Below are 23,303 nucleotides of genomic sequence, written 5' to 3'. Positions count from 1 at the left end.
CTTTTTTTCAAGCACTTTAGAAATCCAAGGGAGAAAACTTAAGATATCACTCTGATATAGACCAGCACAGTAGACAGCTGAAGAGCAATACTTCCCATGATGCATTGCTCCTGTCCGGACACCACTTACCTTGTGACTTGATTGAGAGGGGAAGAGCCAATGCAAGCGGTCGTCAGAATGTAGTATTTTTATATAAAATGTTCACATCAGTCGGGAAATGTGTGCTGTCACACTGCGTGTGTAGTGAACGCGGCACTGAGGCACTAAAGCACAAGATTCCACTTAAAGCCAGCTTCAGGGAAACCGGGCAAGCATCAGCTCCCCACTGCATGCAGACAAGAATCTGGACCCTAGGGCCGGGGGTGCCAGCCTTGGGCCCACAGCTCCACTGGGTGCCACTGTAGCCATTGTGTTACTGTAAGCCATACTGAAAATTCTCTTAAGCAACTGATGTAGCTTAAGTGTTGCTCCGTGAACGGCCTCGGCACTGCTTGTGTGTCCACACCTACGGTTCGAGGCCTTCCTCGTGAACGTGATTTGTGTTCAGGTCCCCGGATTGAACTGGGCCTGCCTTGTTTGTTTTTAGGCTTCCTCATGGTTTTTGTTTGTTTACATGTTAGGTTCCATGTGTTGTGAAGTGCATCACATCTCTCTACCACAAACACCCTAGTGAATGGTTTCCACTTTATTTTTCTAATCTACATTTCAAAGGCTATATGTGTAAAGTGAAAATAAATTTTGAAGAAAATCTTGTTAGTCTAACATACAGTGTAAAACTGTCTACTCTACTGTCTAAATAAAATAAATATTATGGAAGTACTTGAAAAGATAGCTGAAAGTGTCTATAGGGGCTGAGAGACCTGGCTCAGCGGGGGGAGCACTGGAGCTTGGGTTCAGTTGCCAGCACCACATGGTGGCCCACAAACACCCCCCACTCAACTCGCAACGCCTTCTTCTGACCTTGCGCACATACGTACGTGTGCGCAGGCAAAACACTCACACGAATAAAACAAACTGGAAAAAAAGTCAACACATTTCATGTATTAGTCAAGTAAAATGTGATGAAATTTGGTAAAATCACATCCATGAGGGGAAGAGATTATGTCCACCTTGCCATTTTCCTTTTTATTAAAAAAATTATACAGTTTATGCTCAGTAAAAATCCAAACGGTAGAAATAGGCACACAAAGGAATCCACGCACCCAGGTCCCAGTCCCGCGCCCAGGAGTTTTACATACGGATCATTCTAGAAACGCTCTGTGCACCGGTGGAGGGAGTTCAGTGTCACTGATCAGAAACAATGCCGGCAGAGTCTACGGTGAACGCGGACTTGCAGGCAGAGCGGTGGGGGTGGCGGTGGCCTCGAGCTTGCCGGACTCACTGCTTTGAGGCACACAGCCCTGGCTGTGGCACTTCTGTCTTCAATCAGCACCTTACACTGAGCAACCGCAAATCACTCCCAGGAGTTAGGACTGTGGAGGAAGGCCACTCACTTCATGTCAGGAATACGATTAAATACCTCAGTGAGTCTCTTCAGTACAGCCCCTCGTCTTCATTGAATAGCAGTAGAAGCCTTCAAAGTAATCCCTTAGAGCGTGGCAATCCATCCACCATCATAACTCGACGCTTGCCCCAGAAGTGATTCACGTCCTCTGAAGGTTCCAGACTATTCAATCCCCAAACCCCAAATCCGAACCACTCCAAACCTAACAGTTTGAACATCATGTTGGATTAGAGCTGCTCACACCCACTTTTATGGTTTAACTCCCATCAGCTGAAAGAAGCCTTTTAAAGGAAGGTCTAAGTTCCCGTGTGCTGACTTAATTCCACATCACTCTCTTGACTCTTTGATAAAAACAGGAGCAACCCATCAGAATTTTGGCTTTATTGCTAAAGCCTTCTCTTTCACATCCACATCAGGGTGACAAGCTAATGCCTTCATTTTCTGGGCACACTCTTCTCCATACAACAGGGAAAACAATGACCCTTTAGCAAAAGGAAGCTGATTAGCTAACCGGCCTTCCACTCTGAGGCAGTTGTTTATATTCTGAAACAGCGTGAGAGCCCGAAGAAGAATCTCGTTTGCCATTTGGCCGTCGTAAAGGGAAAGGAATGAAGAATCCACCTGAGAGAGGAAACAGTGTCATCGTCCTATTTTGAAACAGCATCCACCAGTTAACACTGTACAAGTCTGACCCCAGGCAAGCAACCTCAACCCCTACCACACACGTGCAATTTTTATTCCATCTTATAAGTGAAAGAGATTTTATTAGAAGAAAACTAAGATTTCCTTGGAACTCCAGAGTGTAGCTATTTAGGAAACCAAACATTTTAGATCTATCCAGTTTTTGTAAGAACTCATTAGTTCAACCAGTATTACAGCTCACACAGAGTTTGGGGAATGGGGACACACACAGCCCCCCCCACTGCACAGACACACACACACAGACACACAGACACACTACACACACAGCCACACACAGAGAGACAGACAGCCACACACACACACACACACACAGACACACAGACACACATAGTCACACACAGTACAGACACACACACTGACACACACAGCCACACACACAGAGACAGACACAGACACACACACAGAGACAGACACAGACACATGCACACACACACACACACACACACACACACACACACACACACGCACACACACACAGTTTCTCAAGTCACCCCCACACCCTTGGACTTCTTTAGAGCACAGGGACTGTTTCAATGATTTGTTACGTGTTTTCAACAATCCTGCTAGTTTGTTACATGGCTGCTTCTCTGCAGTTCCACGGGAACACTATGTACTCACTGGTGGGCATTCAGCTCAGCATGGAGCGCACATAGGGGACTCAACACTGTTGTTTCAGCGGATGCTGAGGTACATACATGTGCACAAAACAAACCAAATTTTAAATGCAGAAATACACTGCAAATTGGGCAGAGATGGAAAGTTTACTGGTGTCACAGAGAAGTTTTAAAAAACAAAATATGCTTAATACTCATCTTCAGATATAATTCCTGTGAATGTTTTTGGACAAACTTTTCCAGATTTATTTGTCAAAAAATCTATGTATGTGTGCATTAATGAACCAGGTAGGCAATCTACGTATGTGTGCGTTAATGAACCAGGTAGGTAATCTATGGATGTGTGCATTAATGAACCAGGTAGGTAATCTATGTATGTGTGCACTTATGAACCAGGTAGGTAATCTATGGATGTGTGCATTAATGAACCAGGTAGGTAATCTATGTATGTGTGTGTTAATGAACCAGGTAGGTAATCTATGTATGTGTGTGTTAATGAACCAGGTAGGTAATCTATGGATGTGTGCACTTATAAACCAGGTAGGTAATCTATGTATGTGTGCACTTATGAACAAGGTGGGTAATCTACTTACTTGAGCACTCAGTAGTCCTTCTGTCATGGCTGGATTCTCAGACAAATTCAAAAGCAGCTTCAAAACCTGAACCTGCCAACAGAACACTGGGTTTACTGGATGGGCAAGCATGACCCTTCTCCCAAGGAAGCCATCCTCCCGCCCCACTGCCCCGTAAACTCCTGTGCACCTCAAAGCCATCCTCTCCATGGACTCTCTGGCTCCTCTAACGCTCGGCACCGCTTTCAGAGAGGCCTTCAGCATCAGTGCCATCTAAACCTCACTTCTCTGGCTCAACTGTTGGGGAGACGGCAAGAACTTAGCAAATGTCTTCTCTGTACTGTGAGTCTGCTATGTGTTAAATCATCCTTTCTCCCCTGTTTGTACATGTGTGTACGCATGCTCATATGTATGTGCATGGGGAGGCCAGCGTCTCCTTGCCCGCTCTTCACCGAAGCATGGTCCTCACTTGAACCCAGAATTCACCAATTCAGCTAGTCTGGCCACCTTGTGTTAGGGACCCCATCTCACAGTCCTGTGCTGGGGCTACAGACAGGCCACCCACACCGCATCCCAGGGTACTGGGATCTGAACTCCTGATCTCATGTCTGTCTGACAAACACTTCACACGTAGAACCATCCCTCCAGCTCTTACATCATCTTCCTCATGAGTGTTGGGAGGGAGAATGTGGTCTCTGAAACAACAGAAACCTCTCCTAAGCTTAGTTCAGTTCTCATGAGAGTCGTCAGAATTCTCTAACAGTTTGGTCGCCATGACTAAACACCAGGATCCTTTCTTCTACTAGGTTACTATGAATCTCGGAGGTGGTCCTTTTCAAACGTGAAAAATGTTTTATGATCATTTAAATGGGAAGTGGTATTAAAACTATTTAATAGCTAGTTAAAATGCTAGTGTTCTTATCTCTGAAAAATTAGTAATAATTAGAATGCCTTAAAGTGTTTAGACTTACGTGTATGAGTCTTTTTGACTGCATATATGCACATGCACCGTGTGTGTATAGTGCCTGCAGAGGTCAGAAGAGGGCACTGGAGCCTCTGGAACTGGAGTTACCAATGGTCATGTGAGTGCTTGGAACTAGAACTGGGTCCTTGGCCAGGACAACACATGCTCTTAAGCGCTGAGCTACCTCTCGCCCAGGATGTCTCTCTGTAAAACACTAGCCTACGTTTTCCCACGAGACAGCTGAAGTGAAAGGGAGGAGACCGAGGGTACTAAAGCCGAGGAGAAACACCACCGCCACTTCTCACTAAACCCAGGAAGGAACCAGAATGCACATTTTTATAGCTTATTAAACAGGCAATACATACTGACCACAGAACTCTGGGGGAGAGGCTGATGGGGATCAAACCTAGGGGTCCCCTGGGCAAGGCAAGCACCACCCTACCAAGGTCTCCCTTGGACCTAGAACATTGCATCATACTGTACGCCTAGAACTCCTTTCGTCACACGAGAACTTAAAGTGAAGGTGGGAAAGCTTTGGGTTACCTCATTTCTACCATCTTCTAAGTTTAATAAAATGAACACGCGGTCATGGTAAAACGCCAAGCAGTGACGAGAACGAGGTAAAGACAAAAGCCACGATGCTAGAGTTCCACCATCTAGACCCACAGTGGGGATTCTGCCAATGCCAGAGGCCCATCCTGCCCCAGAGTGGGATCCCGCCAACCAGTGTATGCAGGATCGTGTCTTTTCAGGCAGGGGCTTCTAGGGACATTACGGACTCTTAGGACAGCCAGAGTGACTTCTGACCCTTCAGTGCCCCCTGAGAGCGACTGGGACATCTCAGCTGGCATGATGCTGTCCGGCCAGTCTAAGAAGTAAAGTGCCTGTCTGTAAAGTCAGTGGGGCCTGGAGCAGAGAAACACGAGCAAAACGCAACAAACAGCTTTGGACCTAGGAGACGGACCTGTGTAAACTCCAAAGGTCCGCCCATAATCAACCAGAGACAGCAAGGGCAACGGCTGGTTGGTGTCTGAAATGTGACCTGCTGTCCTCTACAGATTAAACACACTTATGGACTACAGTGAAACATTTCAATTCTGGTTCTTCCCTCGTTCTTGCCACAGGCGCCACCTTGTGGTGACCCAGGACATTCACGCTGTCAGTGCTCCCTGCAGAGAGCAAACACTTCCCAGGACTGTGTATTCGTTGGGTCAGTGGTGCACGCACAGTGACCTTTAAAGGTTACTCCAGGGCACCCTGAGGAAGATCCACGACGGGCATGGACAAATGGCTGACTATGAGAAAGCGCATTTGCAAGTTAGAACTCTACCCTCAGCTCTTATGGAGAAACGACGTCATAACGGGTGGCCAGGCTCCCACCAAAGGTTTAATTTCCTAACCTAGAAAAATTCTAGGCAATGTGGTGGGTGTGATGGAAGAATATGACAAAAGAACACAATTCATCTTTTAAAACGTAGTAGACTGCATCAACCAGACCTGAGGCGCACACACATCCACATACAATTGCTTGCCTCTGAACTGGGTTAGAGTTCCTCCGGGGTTCTGGGTAAAGCAGCTGCAGAGACAGTCAAGGGAGAGGATTTGCACAGAGTAGTCACATTAAAGCACAGAGGGAAGGCATTTTCCTAGGTCCTAAAATGCTGAAGTCATCTTTCACTGGGGAGAGAGACGCAGAAGGGCAGGAAACAGGCTGGAGCTGGGCTAACTCCTATATTTAATTTTGAATGCCTGGGTATGTCTTGGACCAGACCCAAATAACCCGGGCTACAGGAAATGTAGAAAACCTACATACAAACACCTCTGAAGCACTAGACTACAGTGAGGCACCCCCAGAAGTACTGATGATATCAGAGATTCCTCCTATCATATATGCAAATAATAAATAAATTTAAAAATAAAACCAAGGGGTTGGGGATTTAGCTCAGTGGTAGAGCGCTTGCCTAGCAAACGCAAGGCCCTGGGTTCAGTCCCCAGCTCCGAAAAAAAGAAAAAGAAAAAAATAAAAATAAAAAAAAAATAAAACCATATCCAGTACAAATACCCATGCATGTTGCTTTGAATTGTCTGCGAGAACACAAGTTCACCATTACGACTAGCTAATCTACATAGTACTGTGTGCTTTAAAAACACGGCGATAAGAATTTACTACAGGAGATTTACTCAGACTTTCTGAGGTGTCTCCTGAGGTCTTGCCGGCCAGCATCACTCTGCTGCCTCCTACATTTGTACAGCTGGACGAATGAAGCCTTCCTGATCTGATTCTCTCAACACCACATGACTGTGGTGTAGGAGGACTTCAACAGATAAAGGCTGGGCCAAACCATCCTGTGACGAGGGTAATGGAGGGTTGGGGACAGCACAGCTGCGGAGAACGTGCCTGGGTTCCATCTTCAGGATGATACAAAGCCAGGCAAGGCAGTGCATTCAGAAGTGTCAGGAGGATGAGGAGGCCAAGGTCAGCTTCTACTACAGTGAGACTGAGGCCAGCCCAAGAGTTTGATCCTCCAAATCCATGTAAAGGCCAAAAGAGAAAACTAATTCCACAAAGATGCCCTCTAACTTCCCATATGCTTCATGCACACATCCACCATAAACACACACACATACCATAAACACACACACATACCATAAACACACACACATACCATAAACACACACACATACCATAAACATACACACACATACCATAAACACACACACACCCCATAAACACACACATACCCCATAAACACATACCCCATAAACATACACACCCCATAAACACACACACACATATATATCCACCATAAACACACACACCCACCCCATAAACACACACACATCCCATAAACACACATACACATATCCATAAGCACACATACATATCTACCATAAACATACATATACACACACATACCATAAACACACACACATATCCACTATAAGCCACATACATCCACACCCACATCTACCATAAACACACACACACATACACACATCTACCATAAACACACACACACATATACACATCTACCATAAACACACACACACACATATACACATCTACCATAAACACACACATACACACATCTACCATAAACACACACATACACATCTACCATAAATATACACTTCTACCATAAACACACACACATACACATCTACCATAAATATACACATCCACCATAAACACACACACACATATCCATCATAAACATACACACACTATAAACACACACATCCACCATAAAAACACACACACACACACACACACACACCCCTATCATAAACACATATACACTAATAAAAACACAAATAAAACCTTTTAAAAAAAATAACTAAAACAGGGCTGCTAAGAGGCTTAGTAGGCAAAGGGCCTCCCGCCACCAAGCCTGAGAACCTGAGTTCAATCAGTGGGGCCACTTGCTGGACGGAGGGAAATGACCCTTGCGAGCTGTCATCTGACCTCCACATGTGCCTCAATGAACTGCATGCGACAGGAAAAGGGAGAGAGGAAGGAGTACTGGGGAGGAGCAGGCTAAGTGGGGGCAGGGAGCTGGGGAGGAGTAAGAAAACAAACGAATAAAACAGAATCTTAGAAACCGGTGGATCCAAACATAAACTTCCTGTCGCTGTTCCTCAGAATCCTTTTACTCCCTACTTCTGGGTAGCGATGCCAGGGATCCCAGAAGAACATCATTTTACTGATTCTCAGAAAATGGCCACCCACCTGAGGCAAGGAACACAGCACGGGTTGGCCACAAACGGATTCTGCAATTCAGTATTAGGGATAGAAGCAATACGGTCTGTTATTTCATATGTCTATTTTCCTCTCAGGAACTCATTACTCAGACTAGGCAGACCTCCAACTCACAGAAACCTGCCTGCCTCTGGAGTGTTGGGATTAAAGGTGCACGCCGCCGCGCGAGGACCGGAAATTCAATCTCAGTAAGTCTGACGCAACAGCTCTCCAGAGACCCAGTGCCATGCACCCTACCTTGGTGCTTCCGTTTCCGATAAGGAGCAGGTGGAGCAGGCCGGTGATGTAGTTGCTGAGCAGGTGCTGGTAGTCATTGGTGACCGTCATGTTTGTCAGCAGCCTCAGTGCAGCCAGCTGCACCGCAGAGTTCAGGGGATCAGCAAAGACGTCCTCACAGACTTGACGGACGTATATCTGAAGGCAAGAGAGAAACCACTGAGCCACTCCAGCTCTCGGAAACTTCTGCTGAGCTGCTTTTTTTTTTTTTTTTTTTTTTAATTCTTTTTTTGAGCTGGGGACCAAACCCAGGGCCTTTTCCTAGGCAAGCACTCTACCACTGAGCCAAATCCCCAACCCCAAGCGGCTGCTTTTCTGCGTAGCAGAGTAGGGTTGACTGCTCAGGATGAATGGGTTCTTCAGAAAAATATGGCATTTGTGTTTGGCCCTCCAACTTTGGTGAGCATTCTATTTAGAGTTGCCTTTGTTAATAACCTGGCATTGTGCTGAGAATCAAAGGCCTACATTTAGCTCAAGACTGCTCTTATGCAGTGACGTGAGTGCATGCGCTTATGCGTGAGTGTGAGTGACTCCACACTGCTGTTAGCCCCCAATGGTGACAATGAAGCATTTTGGTAGTACTTATGTCTCATGCATGAGTTTCCAGATTGGAAAAAAATTACTAAATCCATCGAAAATTACAAAATGCAAGAAAAAAAAAAAGTCCTCATTTCAAGTACCAAGAAACGATCAACTAACTGTCCAATACACATCACTGACATCTGTGAGACACTCCAAATGCACCCATGCCACCACAGATGTGGCCGTGTGACAGTAAGGACGCAGAGATCAAGTGTTTAAGCTCTAAATTACACGCAGGAGCCAACTCTTTCTCTTTGGTCACAGTTTATTGTATCTCTATCCTTTAAAAGCGGCACTGGTTGGTGTGAGGGTGAAACCGACGCCGGGTGGACTGGACGTCTGACTGTAACAATTGGAACCTGCGTCGGGTGGACCGGATGTTTGACTCTAACAATCACCTCCCATCAGTTGCTTCTCTTCGTCTTCTACCCACTCTCTTGTGGATTTGTTTTCTCCTCGTGACCTTAAGAAGGGCTTATTTTTCCTCAGCTTACTTAGATCAAAAGTAACGCCCTGTCTGCGTCTCTGTTTTGCACCGAGTTGTGTTTGCTTGGTTTCTTCCTTTATACCTTTCGGCAGGTGTGCGCTCTGCACATCTGGCTTCACTATTTTAATTAATTATTTTAATTAATCATTTTAATTTAGTTTAATTAATTATTTTAATTAAACAGAAATCCACCTATGGCGGCACCTAGGGGATAGCGCTGCTCTAGTTTCCACGGTCGGACTATCGAGACCCGCCAGCTCCCCGTAATGACACAGAGGCTTATTGTTTATGAAAGCTTAGGCCGTAGCAAGGCTAGCTCCCAGCTAGGTCGTCTTACTTAATTAACTCATTGATTCTAGGCCATGCTGCCCGTTATCTCTTCCTCAGCCTCGGAGTTGCCTCTCACTCAGTGCCCGTATGTCCGACCTCCTTGGCGCCCGGCTGGGGAATCCCTGCGCATGCGCATCTTTCCCAGCGTTCCCATCTCCGCCCAAGCGTCCTTCCTTTCCTCTCCCGCCCTGCGACAGGCCCTCAGCTCTGTATTAAACCAACCGGAAGGTGATGGAGAAGAATGTTTACAGAATAGGCGGTGCTTCGCTAAAATAAAAATACCAAAGCCCCGCAGTGCTCGGCTCTCTGCAGGCACAGACATCGCCCTTTGAATAACGCAAAGAAGATTATCACAATCAGTTTCTGTTTCTTTAAAGGTAGTTGTTGCCCGTGAGGTGACAAAGCCCTGTTAGCTTCACTGCCGACCCTTGAATCGGACACCTGATGCATGTTTATCCCAGACAACTTACCTTTATCTTAGTTTGATTTTCAACGTTCACACTCAGGTTATTTAATGCATTTAAAGCTTTCTCTTTAATACTTTGGTTCAGGGAGTTGATTTTGCTTCCGACAATTGGTATACCACCCAACTCACGAATGATGGCCTAAGAGAGGAAAAAAGGGACCATGGCTTCAGTACGCAGCCCTTTTACTGATTTTACGCATCTAGAAATGCAACTAAAATTAACACGAGAAAAACGGTACAAATCTTCCTTTCAGAAAGTTTTCTGACTTAAGAAACGTGTGTGTGTGTGTGTGTGTGTGTGTGTGTGTGTGTGTACACGTGTGTGCTGTCATTCCTTTTTATTTTTGAGACAGCTCTTTCATCGGCTGGGACTCACTTAAGTATGGACATGCAATATTCTGAATACCTCTTATATTCGAAGATTGGAGTTTTTGCTGGATCTAATAGCCAAAGTTAGTAATACACTTGGAAGTCACTTAAGGTTGCTAGCTTACTGTGTACTCAAACCATTTCTACTTGCTTTAAGAGAAAAATATACCAACCCACCCTGCCTCAGGTTCCCCAAGCAGTCAACAATCACTGTTTAAAACTGAAACAAATGCCCAGCTGAAACCTAGAGGTTTGCTTGCCCCGACCCAGAACAAAGCATGTGTATCATAGCTGAGAGCAGCAAACACAGAATCGGAAAGTAACTATTTATGGATATTGGCTGAGAAACAATGTTTATTATGAGGGTCACGTGGGATCAGTTGGGGCCAGTAACTTAATCCTCTGTGAAAACTGTTACAGATTTCTGTAAAGTGTCGCATCCTTCTCCACATGATGTTTTCTATGCTGTTTGTGGTGGTTTGAATGAAAATGCCCCCACCCCCCACAGGCCCATAGGGAGAAGCTCTCTTAGGAGGTGTGGCCTCGGAGTAGGTGTGGCCTTCCTGGAGAAAGTATGCTCCTGGAGGCCAGCTTTGAGCGTTCAGATGCTCAAGCCAGGCCTGGTGGTTCATACTTTCCCTACCTGCTTGCTGCCTGCTGGTCCTGATGTAGAACTCTCAGCCCCATGTCTGCCTGCCGTGCCACCAGGCTTCCTTCTGTGACAATAATGGACTAACCCTCTGAACTGGAAGCCAGCCCCGATGAAGTGTTTTCCAGTGTAAGAGTTACCATGGTAACTCTCCACAGCAGTAGAAACCCTGAAGACACTGGTCAATCAAGAGTGAGGATCTCTGTAGGCACAGACATCACTCACGGGCATGCACCATGTGGACACACACAGGGACTCATGCAACACACAGACAGGATGAAAGAAACAGGGGAATGGAGTAGATCATTCTTGGTTAAATGCGACACCATGCACGGTGACGACTGGAAGCTAATCACTAATGGGTAAACTGTGTACAACCGTGTCCATGAGGCCGACTCTGGGGAGCCTCAGGGATCACTGTTCTGTCTCCACCTTGCCAACGCTGAGATGACAAGTGTGGGCCACCCCTGGCTTTTTCAGTTGGAGTTCTGGGCACTGAACCCAGATCCTCATGTTTGTAAGGCCTGAGCTGTCTCCTCGGGCCTGACTTTACATTTACTTATTTATTTATTTTTAGTTATCTATTTATTCTTTTGATGTGTGCTCACATGCTGGGTCTCTCATTAGGACCTGAGGCTTGTTGATTAGGCTACACTCAAGCCAATGAGCCCTGAGGACAACACGTCACTGCTTCCCTAGGGCTGGGATTACCGCGTGCTGTGGACCTGGTCTAATGTCGCTTGAATTATATTCATCTGGTCCTCAAAACTGCACAAGAATCCACACGCCCACACATAAGACACTGAGAGACCCTGCCCCAAGATGATTGGTAAATAAAGTTGCCAGTGGCCAATGGCTGGGCAGGGAGACAGAGGTGGGACTTTTAAGAGTTCCAGGCAAGGGACTGAGGAGGAGGGAGAGATCAGGGAAAGGGTAGGAGAAAACCTGCACGTCTGTCTCCACCGGGATCAATCTGAATAGGGTTAATTAGGTTCAACTACAGAGTGCATGCTGGGATTACAGCGCATGGCACCAAGCCTGGTTTTCACATGGGACAGTGCACTTTACCCACTTACCTAGCTCCCTTTGTTTTAACTGATACACACACACACACACACACACACACACACACACACACACACACACACACACACGTAGGCACGCACATATACGCAATATACATTAATGGAGTAGTTTGTACGTTCTGATATATGCATATATTGTATAATAACCTTAAATGTGTGTCTTTCCCCAAACATTTAATACGTTTTAGTGGCAAAACCTTCACAATTTTTTAGCTTAAAATAAGCCTGTATTGGTGTGAAGCACTGTTGAAAGAAACCCCAAACTGTTTTCCCTCATGCTCTGTGGGGGAAGAACATTCAAATTGTACTCTTGGGTCTCAGCCACCACACTAATTGGTGGTTACCCCTGGCTGAAGGGCCATCTACACCTCCGCCAACACTGGCTGCCTCATTAGAGCATAGACTTAGATGCTGGATGCTGCCATTGGTTTACGATGGCATTGCTCAACTTAAGTAAAAGACGCCTTTCTGCTTGTTGTTGAACAGAAGTACTAGGAGCCTGATGTCGGTGTTGAGCGTCTCAGAAACTGCTTTCTGTGTCATTGTCTGGCTGTGGTCTTCTGAAGCAAAGAAAAGTAAATACCGTTGTGAGCACAAGTGACCATGTCATGCGAGGATAGGCTCTGAGCGTTAAGTATGGGGCCATCGCTAACGCTGAGAGAGGAGGCTTACTTGGTTAGTGGAAAAGGCTGCATTATTTCCCAAGGTGACCAGGGCTTTCTCAGTAATTATGGGGTCGTCAGTTGACTCCAGCAGGTACAGAAGTTTCTCAAGCTGCTCCGCATTTAAGATAGCATCGTAGGAGCCCTCCGTTAGGTCTTCTGCATGAGAGGAAAGCCAGTGATGTGTTTTGTTTTTAAACGTGTGAATTGCTCAAACACATACTCCATGCTAAGGCACCGTCGTTTGTTTGTTTTTAAAGCTCGGGGACAATTTCCGGGGCAGGCAAGCTGTAATCTTGGCATCTGCTGGGAAGGGGGAGATGGGAGAAGAGGAAGAAGGAAGGCCACGGCTTTAAGAGTGCAGATGGCATCAGCAAAGGAAGCTGGCCCGTGGGAGGGGAAGGAACTACTGAGGGACTAGGGAGGTGCGGTGTGTGCGAAAGCATGCCTACGCCTTTCTTTCTGCCAGAGTCTGAAAGGATAAAGAAAAAAAGAAAACATTAAGTCTTTTCTGAGTAGGCAGGCCAAATAGAGGCTTCAAACACACCAGAGGAGGGCATCAGAACCCATTACAGATGGTTGTGAGCACCATGTGGTTGCTGGGATTTGAACTCAGGCCCTCTGGAGGAATAGTCAGTGCTCTTAACCACTGAGCCATCCCTTCAAGCCACTACTTTACATCTTTTATATCACTTGAGTCTCAGGCATTCCTAGAAGGAAGATACTACTATCATTTTGAGTCTCTGTAGGAAACAAAGGCCCACAGCCATCAAGTACTGGCCAATGGCCACATGATCTAAGTCTAGCTAATGGTCACATGATCTAAGTCTAGCCAATGGTCACATGACCTATGTCTATTAGACACTGCATGTAAATAGCATGTAGCCCTAATGTTGACAGCATTTTGTCCCTTAAACATCAGGTACACCTATCTGATTGGACATTTGCCTAAAGAGCATTGATTAACTATGGCATTGGTTTTGCACAGTACATAGGGGGGTAACGATGACCCTTTTAAGAGTCTAAAAGGCCAGAAACCTATGGAAACAGCTCAGTCACGTTTTCAGGGTGACACTGTGTGGCTTATTCACATACAAGTTCCTGCTAGATATATTCCGAGTTTTAGAAATTATTCTGAATGAAATCTTTTCAATTAAATTTATATTGAATTCTTGTTTTATTATAGCTTACCATATGTAATGTTTGGCTGATTCTCTGGCACTTTTCTCACTCAAAATGAGTCATTTACAAATCGGAATTTTCTTTCTTTTTCTATAATTTTGCTTCCTTTTGTATTGATGAGTTCTATGATTTTTTTTTTCCTTGTTGAGATGCCCGGGACTTGCCGCGATAGCACCTCCCCTATTCTTGAACTTAATAAAGATGCAATTAGTGTTTTAATATTAAATACATTTAACTAAAGTATCTATGCCTTTGGCCTTTGATAAGTGTTCTCCATCAATTTAGGAACATTTCCTTCTATTCTTAATGTTAGGAGTTGTCAGAAATACTACTTTAATGACTTTTATATATTATATGTAGTTTTCAAAAATATATTAATGCAATAAATAACTATTAATTCTCCACATATGTCCATCAGGCCTCTGTATGTTATTTCCCTGATAGATTTTCTTTAGTAATGATTGGATGAGTTTTTACTGTATCAGTCAGGTTCTTGTATCAAGTTGAATGATTTGATACTGTTTCCATCTTTTTCAATGGTCTCAGTCTTTGTTTGGAAAATACACTTGTTTTTGGAGACAGGTTAGCCAAGATCGGCATTGATCTTCCTACCTCAGCCTGCTAGTGCTGGGATTAGAGTTGGGCAACAGCTTCTTCTCCTGGACCAATAAACTTCACAAGGGGAATTACACACTTCTCAACAGTTTAAGGCAAGAAAAGATTCTCTCAAATATAAGGGTAGAGCTTTGGGAAGGGGCTATGGGCAACCTATTTTTAAAGTTGTCTGTCCCTGGTTTCCTTCCCAGTACCTCCCTGACCTGCTCTCAGCAACCCCAGGAGATGGAGACAAGAGGATCAGAAATTCAAATTTTCTGCTATGCAGTGAGTTCCAGGCCAGGGATACATCCAAAAAAACAAAAACAAAAAAATCCCAACAACAATAACAACAAAACCACCAAATTATTCTTGTATAGAAATATTTGACGGGGGGGGGGGACACCTACAAATCAGGCTTTGGAGGGGCAAATGCTCATTTTCAAAAACTGCTTTCCTCTGACCAGAGGAAAAGGTGCTGTGCAGCCCCCTTTCTTACAGCATTTCCTGAAGGAAATGGAAGGCTGGAATATAAACCCACCATTCTTCCTGGTCCCTTCCAGGAAGTGCAAATTATGAAAAGTAAATGCTAGGTGTACAACCCAAAGACATGTTTTCTATCTGCCTTTAATGGTGCCTTATTTTCATTCTAGGGAAAGGCAATTAGGTCCTACCAATAACTGCTTGAACTCTCCGTGTGGAAAATGGTATATTTGAGTCCACTTGCTTTAAAGGCAAACTACTGTTTATTTTGCATAGACCCCGGTACAGGGAGATGAGAATTCTGTCTTTGGAATAACATTAGTAGATAACATGTAATGGTGTCAGTAAAATGTTTTAATGATTACTCAATTTAAAAACAAATACATGGGGGTTGGGGATTTAGCTCAGTGGTAGAGCGCTTGCCTAGCAAGCTCAAGGCCCGGGTTCGGTCCCCAGCTCCCGGGGGGGGGGGGGGGGGGGAGACAAAAGAAACAAATACATTTCTCTGCCTTTGAGGAAAGCAGGTTTTGGTCGGCAGACCAAATAGTTTTCTTTCAAATAGTTTTCCCAACAGTTTTCACGACCTAAACGATCCTTTCAGAAGGTGTGTCTCCTGTAGGCTGAGGTTCTTTATTTCCAACACACACACCCATGTTGCAGGGATGCTACGGATGACTTAAAGGTACCAGCACCCAAGACAGGTGCTGGCAGAATTGCACCTCAGGGATCCTTTCTTCATAAAGCAGCGAGCAGAGTTTCAACCTGGACTTGAGGCCCCTAAGAACGTTCTCACACAGTAAGGGACACCTCTTTGGTAACAACACAAAGGCCCAAACTTTAAAATGAGAAGCAATCTATTTAGCTTGGAGAAACCTCCGCTCTCGGCTGTGAAGCCGGAGGGAAGTAATAGGGCACTTCGGGCGATGTTTTCAGTCCTTATTTTAAACAAAGAAGTGGGAGCAGGGAAGCGGCTCAGGACCCACCCAAGGCAACCTGGGCTTCCAGGCTGTCTACCTCTAGCCTTCCTCCCCATGCAGTCGCGAGTGTCTAAGGCACCTCTGATCTAGCCTGTCCAGAGGTGGTTCCCGAACCTCGAACCAGTCCACCTGCCGGGCAGCCCATCGCCTCACCTGCGGACCGCGAAGGGCGCAGTCGGCGCCCGCCTCGCCGCGGTCCCCGAGTCAGCCGGTAGATACAGTAGCAGGCGCCAGCGCCCAGGACTAGCCCGGCCGCCACCCAGCCCACGTCCCGCGCGCCGCCCATACTGCTGCCACCGAGCTGCAGGGAGCCGGGGTGCCAGGGCCACACGCAGGTGCAGCTGGGCCAGAACCAGCCCAGAGAAAGGAAATGGGGTTGGAGCTCCGCCTTCCGGAAGCCGCCCTGCTGAGGTCGGAAGCCCTCCCACTCTGCTCGTTGCGGTGCCTTTCACCAGGCAGGCGGGATGCCCCTAGTGCTTGCATCTTTTTCCTGGATCAAGACAGGGACCGCCCTGCTTGAGTCCCGCCCCCTAGCTCCGCCCCAATACTCTCCAGTCCAGCTATGCCCCGCCTCCCACTTTACTTCGCCCCGCGGGTCCTGTCCTGCCCCGCCCCTCCCCGCTCTGCCCGCCCCTCCCCATTCTCCCTGCCCTTCCCCCCTAGGTTCTTTCTTCATCTCCGGATTGGCTGAGACTGTTTGGCTCCTCCTTGGTTGCCAGGCAACGCACCGACGCGTCCCTCCGCTGCAGCGTGGAGCAGTAACCAACAAAACGCAGTTTCTCAGTCCTGCTCCTGACTATGGCTTCACTACGCAATGCCCCCCCCAGGCTAAGGAACTACTTCAAGGACAACTACATTCCTCAAATCTGTGAGGTATTGGAGCTACATAGCCTCTCACACAGAGGGCAAGGGAAGAGACCGGGAGAGGCGAGGAGATTCCCAGAGCTGGAGATAGGAAATAGAGGATGGGGGGAGTTGAAGTCTATTTGGGGTAGGTTAGAGAACACCGAAGGGTGACAGTGGCTAAAGCAGGGGCGGAGATGACAAAGGAAGGGGAGGGGGAGGGGGAAAGTGACAATCTCCAGGGGGAAAGAGCACAAGGCCTGGGTTGGAGACCTCAAGTGTCAAGTACTAAGTGCTATTAGGAAGAGAGACGAACAAGAAGTGAGTGGTGAGCCACTTGAAGCCAAAAGACTGCAGGGGTTCTGGATATAAGCATTTCCTCGCTCGTTGTTAGCAGGAGACACAACCTCACAATATACCTTTTTAGAGATCGCCACGCAGGCAACACCCGAGGTGTTGGTTTTAACAAAGACATGAGTTTCGGTGCCAACCTATATAAAGATAAGTTGGTTTCATTAACCTCAGAAACATGTGCTCCAGTAGATAGAGTAGAACACACCTGATCAAGACAATTGTGGACTTCTGAAGGGAGAGTCCAGCTTATGTCTTCACAATGCAGATATAGGTTTCTTTTTTCTTTTTCTTGTGGCTTTCAAGGTTACCTTTCTAAATGTTGCCAAGAAGCCACTACCTTTTCTTTTTCTTTTTCTTTTTCTTGATTAAGTAATTCATTCACCTTACATCCCGAACAAAGTCCACCCCCCCACTCTTCTCTCAGTCCTGTCCTTACAAATCCCTCTCCCAACACTCCCTCCCCTTGTCAGAGGAGAAGGGGAAGACTTCTCCTCTGATAACTTGGGACATCTAGTCCCAATAGGATTAATATTCCTTTTTTTTTAAACTGATATCACCCAAGAGTATAGTTTGTAACAAGGTTCGATTAAAAATTGAAGTTTCTTTTTCATTCCGTAACTAAAGTTGTATAGTGGATTTATGAGCAACTTCATTTAGTCCTGAGAGTGGGTAGGCCAGGAATTCAAGGTTATGTGTTGTTTTGACTTATGTCAGCATACCCTAATTACTGGTCTTGTCATCCTTGATTGATTAAGGTGTCCGGGGATACAGCAACTAGCCCCAAGTGAGAGCAGTTTGTTACTGTCCATTAGGTCCTTATGTTAGCTGACTTAAGTCCTTTTTGAGCAGTGAAAGGCTTCCTCCTCTACCCTGTGCTTCCAGTCACTGTAATCCCCTTTCTGCCCTGCCTCAGGAGGACAGTATGGTATTGAAAACCAGGTTTTATACTCCTGGGAGCTGAGCAATTGCTGGTGACTCCCATTCGTCTGTATGTTGGTGTATGTTGTGTGGTGATGCAGTCAGAGTTCTGAGCACGTGCTGTGATGGGGAGAATGAAGGAGTTCTAGGGGAGGAGAGAAGTGTGCCATTCAATTTTCAGGGAAAGTGGGTACAGCTCTTAGTTTTAGGATGGTTTTGCGCCGTGATTTTTATCCAGAAGATTTTATCCAGTCACCTCTGCTCACACATTAACAGCAGGTGCAAGACAGGCCTTGAGCGCACTCTTTCACTTTCCCTCAGAGCCCAGTAAGGTGGCTTCCGTTCTGCCAGGTCTCTCTGCATGTACATGTCTGATTCAAATCCCTGAGACCTTTGCTCTTGTAAAAGCCACCTGCAAACACGTGAAGCACATATTTTATCAAAGACAGCTATGCGTGTTTGACCTCTTCTGAACATAACCCGTGTGCTCTGAGTAAACCTAGTTGTTCCTCCACAATGCCGTTTCCCTACAGACTTGTGTACACTCTGATTAAGGAAGACCCAAACCAAAGCCTGCCATGCCAGCGGTAGGTGTAGTTTTCCTTGCCAGGGAGACTGAAGCTGAGGCTTGTTTGAGCCCAGGCAGAGGAATGGTAACACCCAAAAATAAAATAAAATAAAAAAAAAACAGAACCAAAAAACAAACAAAACAAAACCCCAGCACCAAACTAAAACAACAAACACTTGCCTGAATTACTAAGCTTATTGAATCTGCTGATTGATATTTAATTTTCATTAGTTTTGGAATTGCTTAAATCTATTATTTTTACCCAATTTTTTCTCTTGTAGAAGCCCAAGCATGAATATAATAAGATTTTACTTTGACCTCTGTTTTAGCTTTGTCCTGTTAATTCGCTTTTGTGTTCTGGGTGCTATTTTGGATATTTTCCATTGACTGATAATTTTCATAGATTGCTAAATTTGCTAATTTTGCTTTATGTTGCATCTCATCACATCCGTTGGATACATTAAATGAAATCTTAACTGTAAACAATGCATTTTTTCAGTCCCGGAATGCCCATTGGTTGGTTCCTTTTAATGCATTCCACCTTTTAGAATTACGAAGTTTTTTTTCCCCTCTATTTTGCTAGAATTTCTCGTTTTCTAACTTGTTAATGATTGTTCTGTAAAAATCACTGTCTGGGAAGCTGGTGACACATGTCTATAATCCCAGGCCTTAGGAAGCTAGGACAAGAGGTTTGCTTTGAGGTCAGGCTGGGCTACATATCAAGTTCAAGAAACTTAGTAAGAAAGCCTGTCTAAAACAAAAACAAGGGGTTGGGGATTTAGCTCAGTGGTAGAGCGCTTGCCTAGGAAGCGCAAGGTCCTGGGTTCGGTCCCCAGCTCCGAAAAAAAGAACAAAAAAAAAAAAAAAACCAAAAACAAAAACAAGAAGAAACACTGGTTCCCTCAATATCTGGATCGTTTTTTGGGTCTGTTGTCTGTTGTTTCTCTTCTCCCGGTGTTTATCAGATTTCCTCACCTCTACATATTGAGTGATTTGTTTTGTTGACTGTTGAGTAAAGAGAACAGTAGACATTTTCCACAGTGCACTCTTCAGCAGAGGAAGTCCCACCTTTCCTCACTCCAGAGGGAAGAGCTGACCTCGATCCAGGCCGATGAGGCTGGGTTGATGCTATGCTGCACAATTCCTCCCCCTTTCCCTGTGAATATCCTCTTAGAGTTGTGCCAGCTGGCTCCCAGCTTCCTTCAGGAACCCTAGACCCAAGCATACTTGTTATTGAGCAAATGGCCACAAAAGCTGGCCAGTTTTCTTTCTACTAGTGATAGAGTATCCCCTGCCAGGGGTCCAGCCCAGTCTTCATGCTAGAGCCAGAGCTAGGACAAGGGCTGAGCTTTGTCAGTCATGGAAGATTCTGTCTCCCTTGGAATTCGACTACTCTCCAGTGTCTTACATGTATTTGCCCTAGGATGAGTACGCCCATGTGGGCACCAGTGATCAACCCTGGGCACCTTAGTCAGTTACTCTCCTGAAAGGTGTTCTCTGACCTCCACGCATGGGCACACAGTAAATCAATGAGCCAGTCAATCAACAAATAAATAGATGTTAAAAGCATAAAGATAAAAAGTAATATTATTTTGTTAGGAAATAATCTTTCCCTGTCTTTGTCTCAGTTCATGTGATTGTGTTCACGGCAAGCCAGCCCTTCCCATCACTAGAATCTAATGAGTTGTTCTTGCCATCTAAGTATGCTGTCTACACAAAAGATATGAACACAAAAAGTAGCCTCCTTTAAAGAAAGATCTTGGAACTAAGTATTTAAATTTTTTTTGGAGGTATGCGTTTATGTGTATGAGGGTCTCTTTGTTCTTTGATGCCAGATTGGTTGGTCCTTGAGTTTCAGGGAGTCTCCTGTCTCTACTCCCCCTAGTCCCAGGGCTGCTGGGATTAGAGTTGTATGCTATTGAACCTGGCTTTATGTGGGTCCTGGGGATTCAGACTCAGGGCCTCAAGCTTGTGAGGTAAGTCCTTTACCAGCTGAGCTATCTCCTCAATTCAGAGTTAGATATTTTTAAGTGTTTGTTTTCTATTTTAAATAAATGAAGTAAGTGGTCAGATACTCAGAAAATTGACAACAAATGTTTACTGTGGATAAATTATTTTATGGTTCAGGAACTCCAAATTAGAAACAAAAATACACAATGGCAACACCGAGGAGATGTGCCCACCAGGGACTGTAGGAAACACGAGTACTGGCGTTTCCTCTGATTCACTATAGTCTTCTCTCAGAATGCGGACACTGTGCACACTGCAAATATCTCGCCCTCTGTTCTTTGGAGGTGTTTCTGAAATGCATTTAAATTTTTAAACAAATTATTAAAGTAGGAGCTCATGCAATGAATGCTAAGTTGGTAGGATTGGGTACATTAAAAAAAAATTAGACATGAATATGTATAATATTCTCAAACTTTCTACTTGGCAGAACTGGGTACGCTACCTACTAACACACATGCCTGCTCCAGAGAGATCGAAGATGAGCCATGTATTTATGGCTTCAGTGATTACAGAATTACCAAACAAATAAACCTAGCAATTATATCGGAGTAAGAAACTACGTTTCAGATGGTGAGGTTGATTTCAGCTTAAGGACTAGGGAAATGATAAAAGTGTGCAAAGCTGGCTCTTCCCAGCAGAGGGCGAGCTTCAGTCACGAGTCACGACCGTAAAGCCATTTGAATTATATATGTACATATATATAATTATATTCATATATATGTATAAATATGAAGTTTTTAATGGCTTATATTTCTTTTAAGATTCAATTGTCAATTTGTACTTGAAAAACACATTTATTTATAAGCCGCATAGATTTCCTTATTGTTGATTGTTTTAAGGGCAGACGCCCCCATTCAGAGCTTGCCCCACATGTGGCCGATACATATACAGCCACCAAACTAGATAAGATGGATGAAGTAAAGAAGTGCGGGCTGACAGGAACCGGATGTAGAAAAAAAAAAAAAAAAAAAGGGCAGACACTTGTCAGAGGTGCACAAGAGAGGCACAGTGATTTGCAGTCTTTCAAGTTACATGAAAGGGTAAGAAAGGAAATACAATACAGTTAGGCACCTCCCCTCACATTAAGGCCACCCAGTAGGAGGACAAGGGTCTCAAAAGCAGGCAAAAGCATCAGAAACAGCCCCCAGCCCTTCTGGTAGGAGTCCCACAAAAACACCAACTACAGAACTATTGAAAGAACCCCAAATAGGGGAGTCTCTCGCTCCAGTCTCAGGATGGCGTGCCCCAGGAAACACGAGTAGCTGATCTTGATGTAACAATGATGTAACAACAAGAGGCAGCTTTATTAGCGAGATCTCAGGCCGACATGTATCTCACGCAGGAGATAGAGGAGTCGACCACGAGCCTCTAAAGGCAGGGGTTTATATAGGGAAAGCCAGGGGATTTCGCGCGGTTACACACAATTGGCTGATTCAAATGGTGCACAGTTACTTTTGGCGTGGAATTACATCAGCAAAGAGTACGTGTAATCTAGCATTTCAGCAATGTGGGTAGGGTGACTTATCTCACTCAGCAGGGGGATGGCTCATCTTTAGGGAGTGAAGGAAGGGGAGGGGGTGGCTCCAGATGGCCAGTGTCCTTGGGAGCTGATAGTCGGGCCGGTGAGCCCTATCTCAAATTCTCTCAGGCATGTCCGGACTTTGTTTGAGACTAACTTTTTGAAATTTAACTCTTCATTCCCCTCTACTTGTTGTGAGTAGTTCTAATCTTAGAACTACATGGAGAGCTCAGCTTCATCTGGCATAACAGCTTGGTATTGTTGTCTTAACATGAGGACGTGTACAGCGCTAATCTGCTCCCTGACAAAAGTTGTAAGGCGATTTATTATGCAGGGCCCAAAGGTGAGCAGGAGAAGGAGGATAATCAAGGGACCAGCTAAGGCTGACAGCAGGGTGGTAAGCCACGGGGACCTATTGAACCAGCTTTGAAACCAACTATCAGTGGCCTCTCGTTCTCGTCGTCTCTTGTCTAGCCTCTCTCTAAGTTTAGCCATAGAATCTTTTGAGTGATCGAGATAAAAACAACATTCTTCCCTCAAAGCAGCACACAGCCCTCCTTTAAGGAATAGTGAATCTAACCCTCTTCTATTCTGAAGCACCACTTCCGACAGGGAAGTCAGGGATTCTTCTAGATGACTGATGGATTTCTCTAGGGCCTCTATATCCTCAGAAATGGCAGAATTCAAAGCTGTTAGTCCTTGCTGTAATTGTTGTGGCCCTGTGATTAAAGCGGCTAACCCGGTGCCTACTCCAGCGGCTACTCCTAAGCCCAGGAGTACAGCTACGGTTAGCGAGATGGGCTCTCTTTTAATCCTAGGGCTTTGACCATATA

At 45.3% G+C, this 23,303-nt stretch overlaps 2 protein-coding genes across 3 annotated transcripts in view; one reads left to right on the top strand and one right to left on the bottom strand.

Annotated features, from left to right (window-relative positions):
• Positions 1 to 1,021: 1,021 nt before the first annotated feature.
• Positions 1,022 to 16,687, bottom strand: Armc10 (armadillo repeat containing 10). The gene is made up of 6 exons (XM_032907079.1): positions 16,412 to 16,687; positions 13,033 to 13,181; positions 10,262 to 10,396; positions 8,354 to 8,530; positions 3,414 to 3,485; positions 1,022 to 2,125 (listed from the first exon to the last, which is right to left on the bottom strand). Exons 1-6 carry the CDS (start codon positions 16,542 to 16,544, stop codon positions 1,871 to 1,873), a joined length of 921 nt encoding a protein of 306 aa, XP_032762970.1. The 5' UTR covers positions 16,545 to 16,687; the 3' UTR covers positions 1,022 to 1,870.
• A 342-nt stretch (positions 16,688 to 17,029) lies between these two features.
• Fbxl13 (F-box and leucine rich repeat protein 13) overlaps positions 17,030 to 23,303 on the top strand; it is a 190,702-nt gene continuing 184,428 nt past the window's right edge. For both annotated transcript variants that reach the window (XM_032907076.1, XM_032907075.1), the window contains exon 1: positions 17,030 to 17,131. In XM_032907076.1, the coding sequence (XP_032762967.1) occupies positions 17,057 to 17,131 (75 nt within the window). In that variant the 5' untranslated portion in view covers positions 17,030 to 17,056. The remainder of the gene's footprint in view (positions 17,132 to 23,303) is intronic.

The sequence above is a fragment of the Rattus rattus genome, chromosome 6 (genome assembly GCF_011064425.1).
Source record: "Rattus rattus isolate New Zealand chromosome 6, Rrattus_CSIRO_v1, whole genome shotgun sequence".
NCBI lineage: Eukaryota > Metazoa > Chordata > Mammalia > Rodentia > Muridae > Rattus > Rattus rattus.
The sequence above is the reverse complement of the archived record's forward strand: the minus strand, read 5'-3'. Positions and strand labels throughout refer to the sequence as shown.

Coding starts and splice junctions, on each gene's coding strand:
- Armc10 (XM_032907079.1), bottom strand. CDS start 16,544: ATGGGCGGCGCGCGGGACGTGGGCTGGGTGGCGGCCGGGCTAGTCCTG. Junction 13,182..16,411: donor GCGCCCTTCGCGGTCCGCAG/GTGAGGCGATGG, acceptor CCTCTCATGCAG/AAGACCTAACGGAGGGCTCC. Junction 3,486..8,353: donor TCGGAAACGGAAGCACCAAG/GTAGGGTGCATG, acceptor TTCTGTTGGCAG/GTTCAGGTTTTGAAGCTGCT.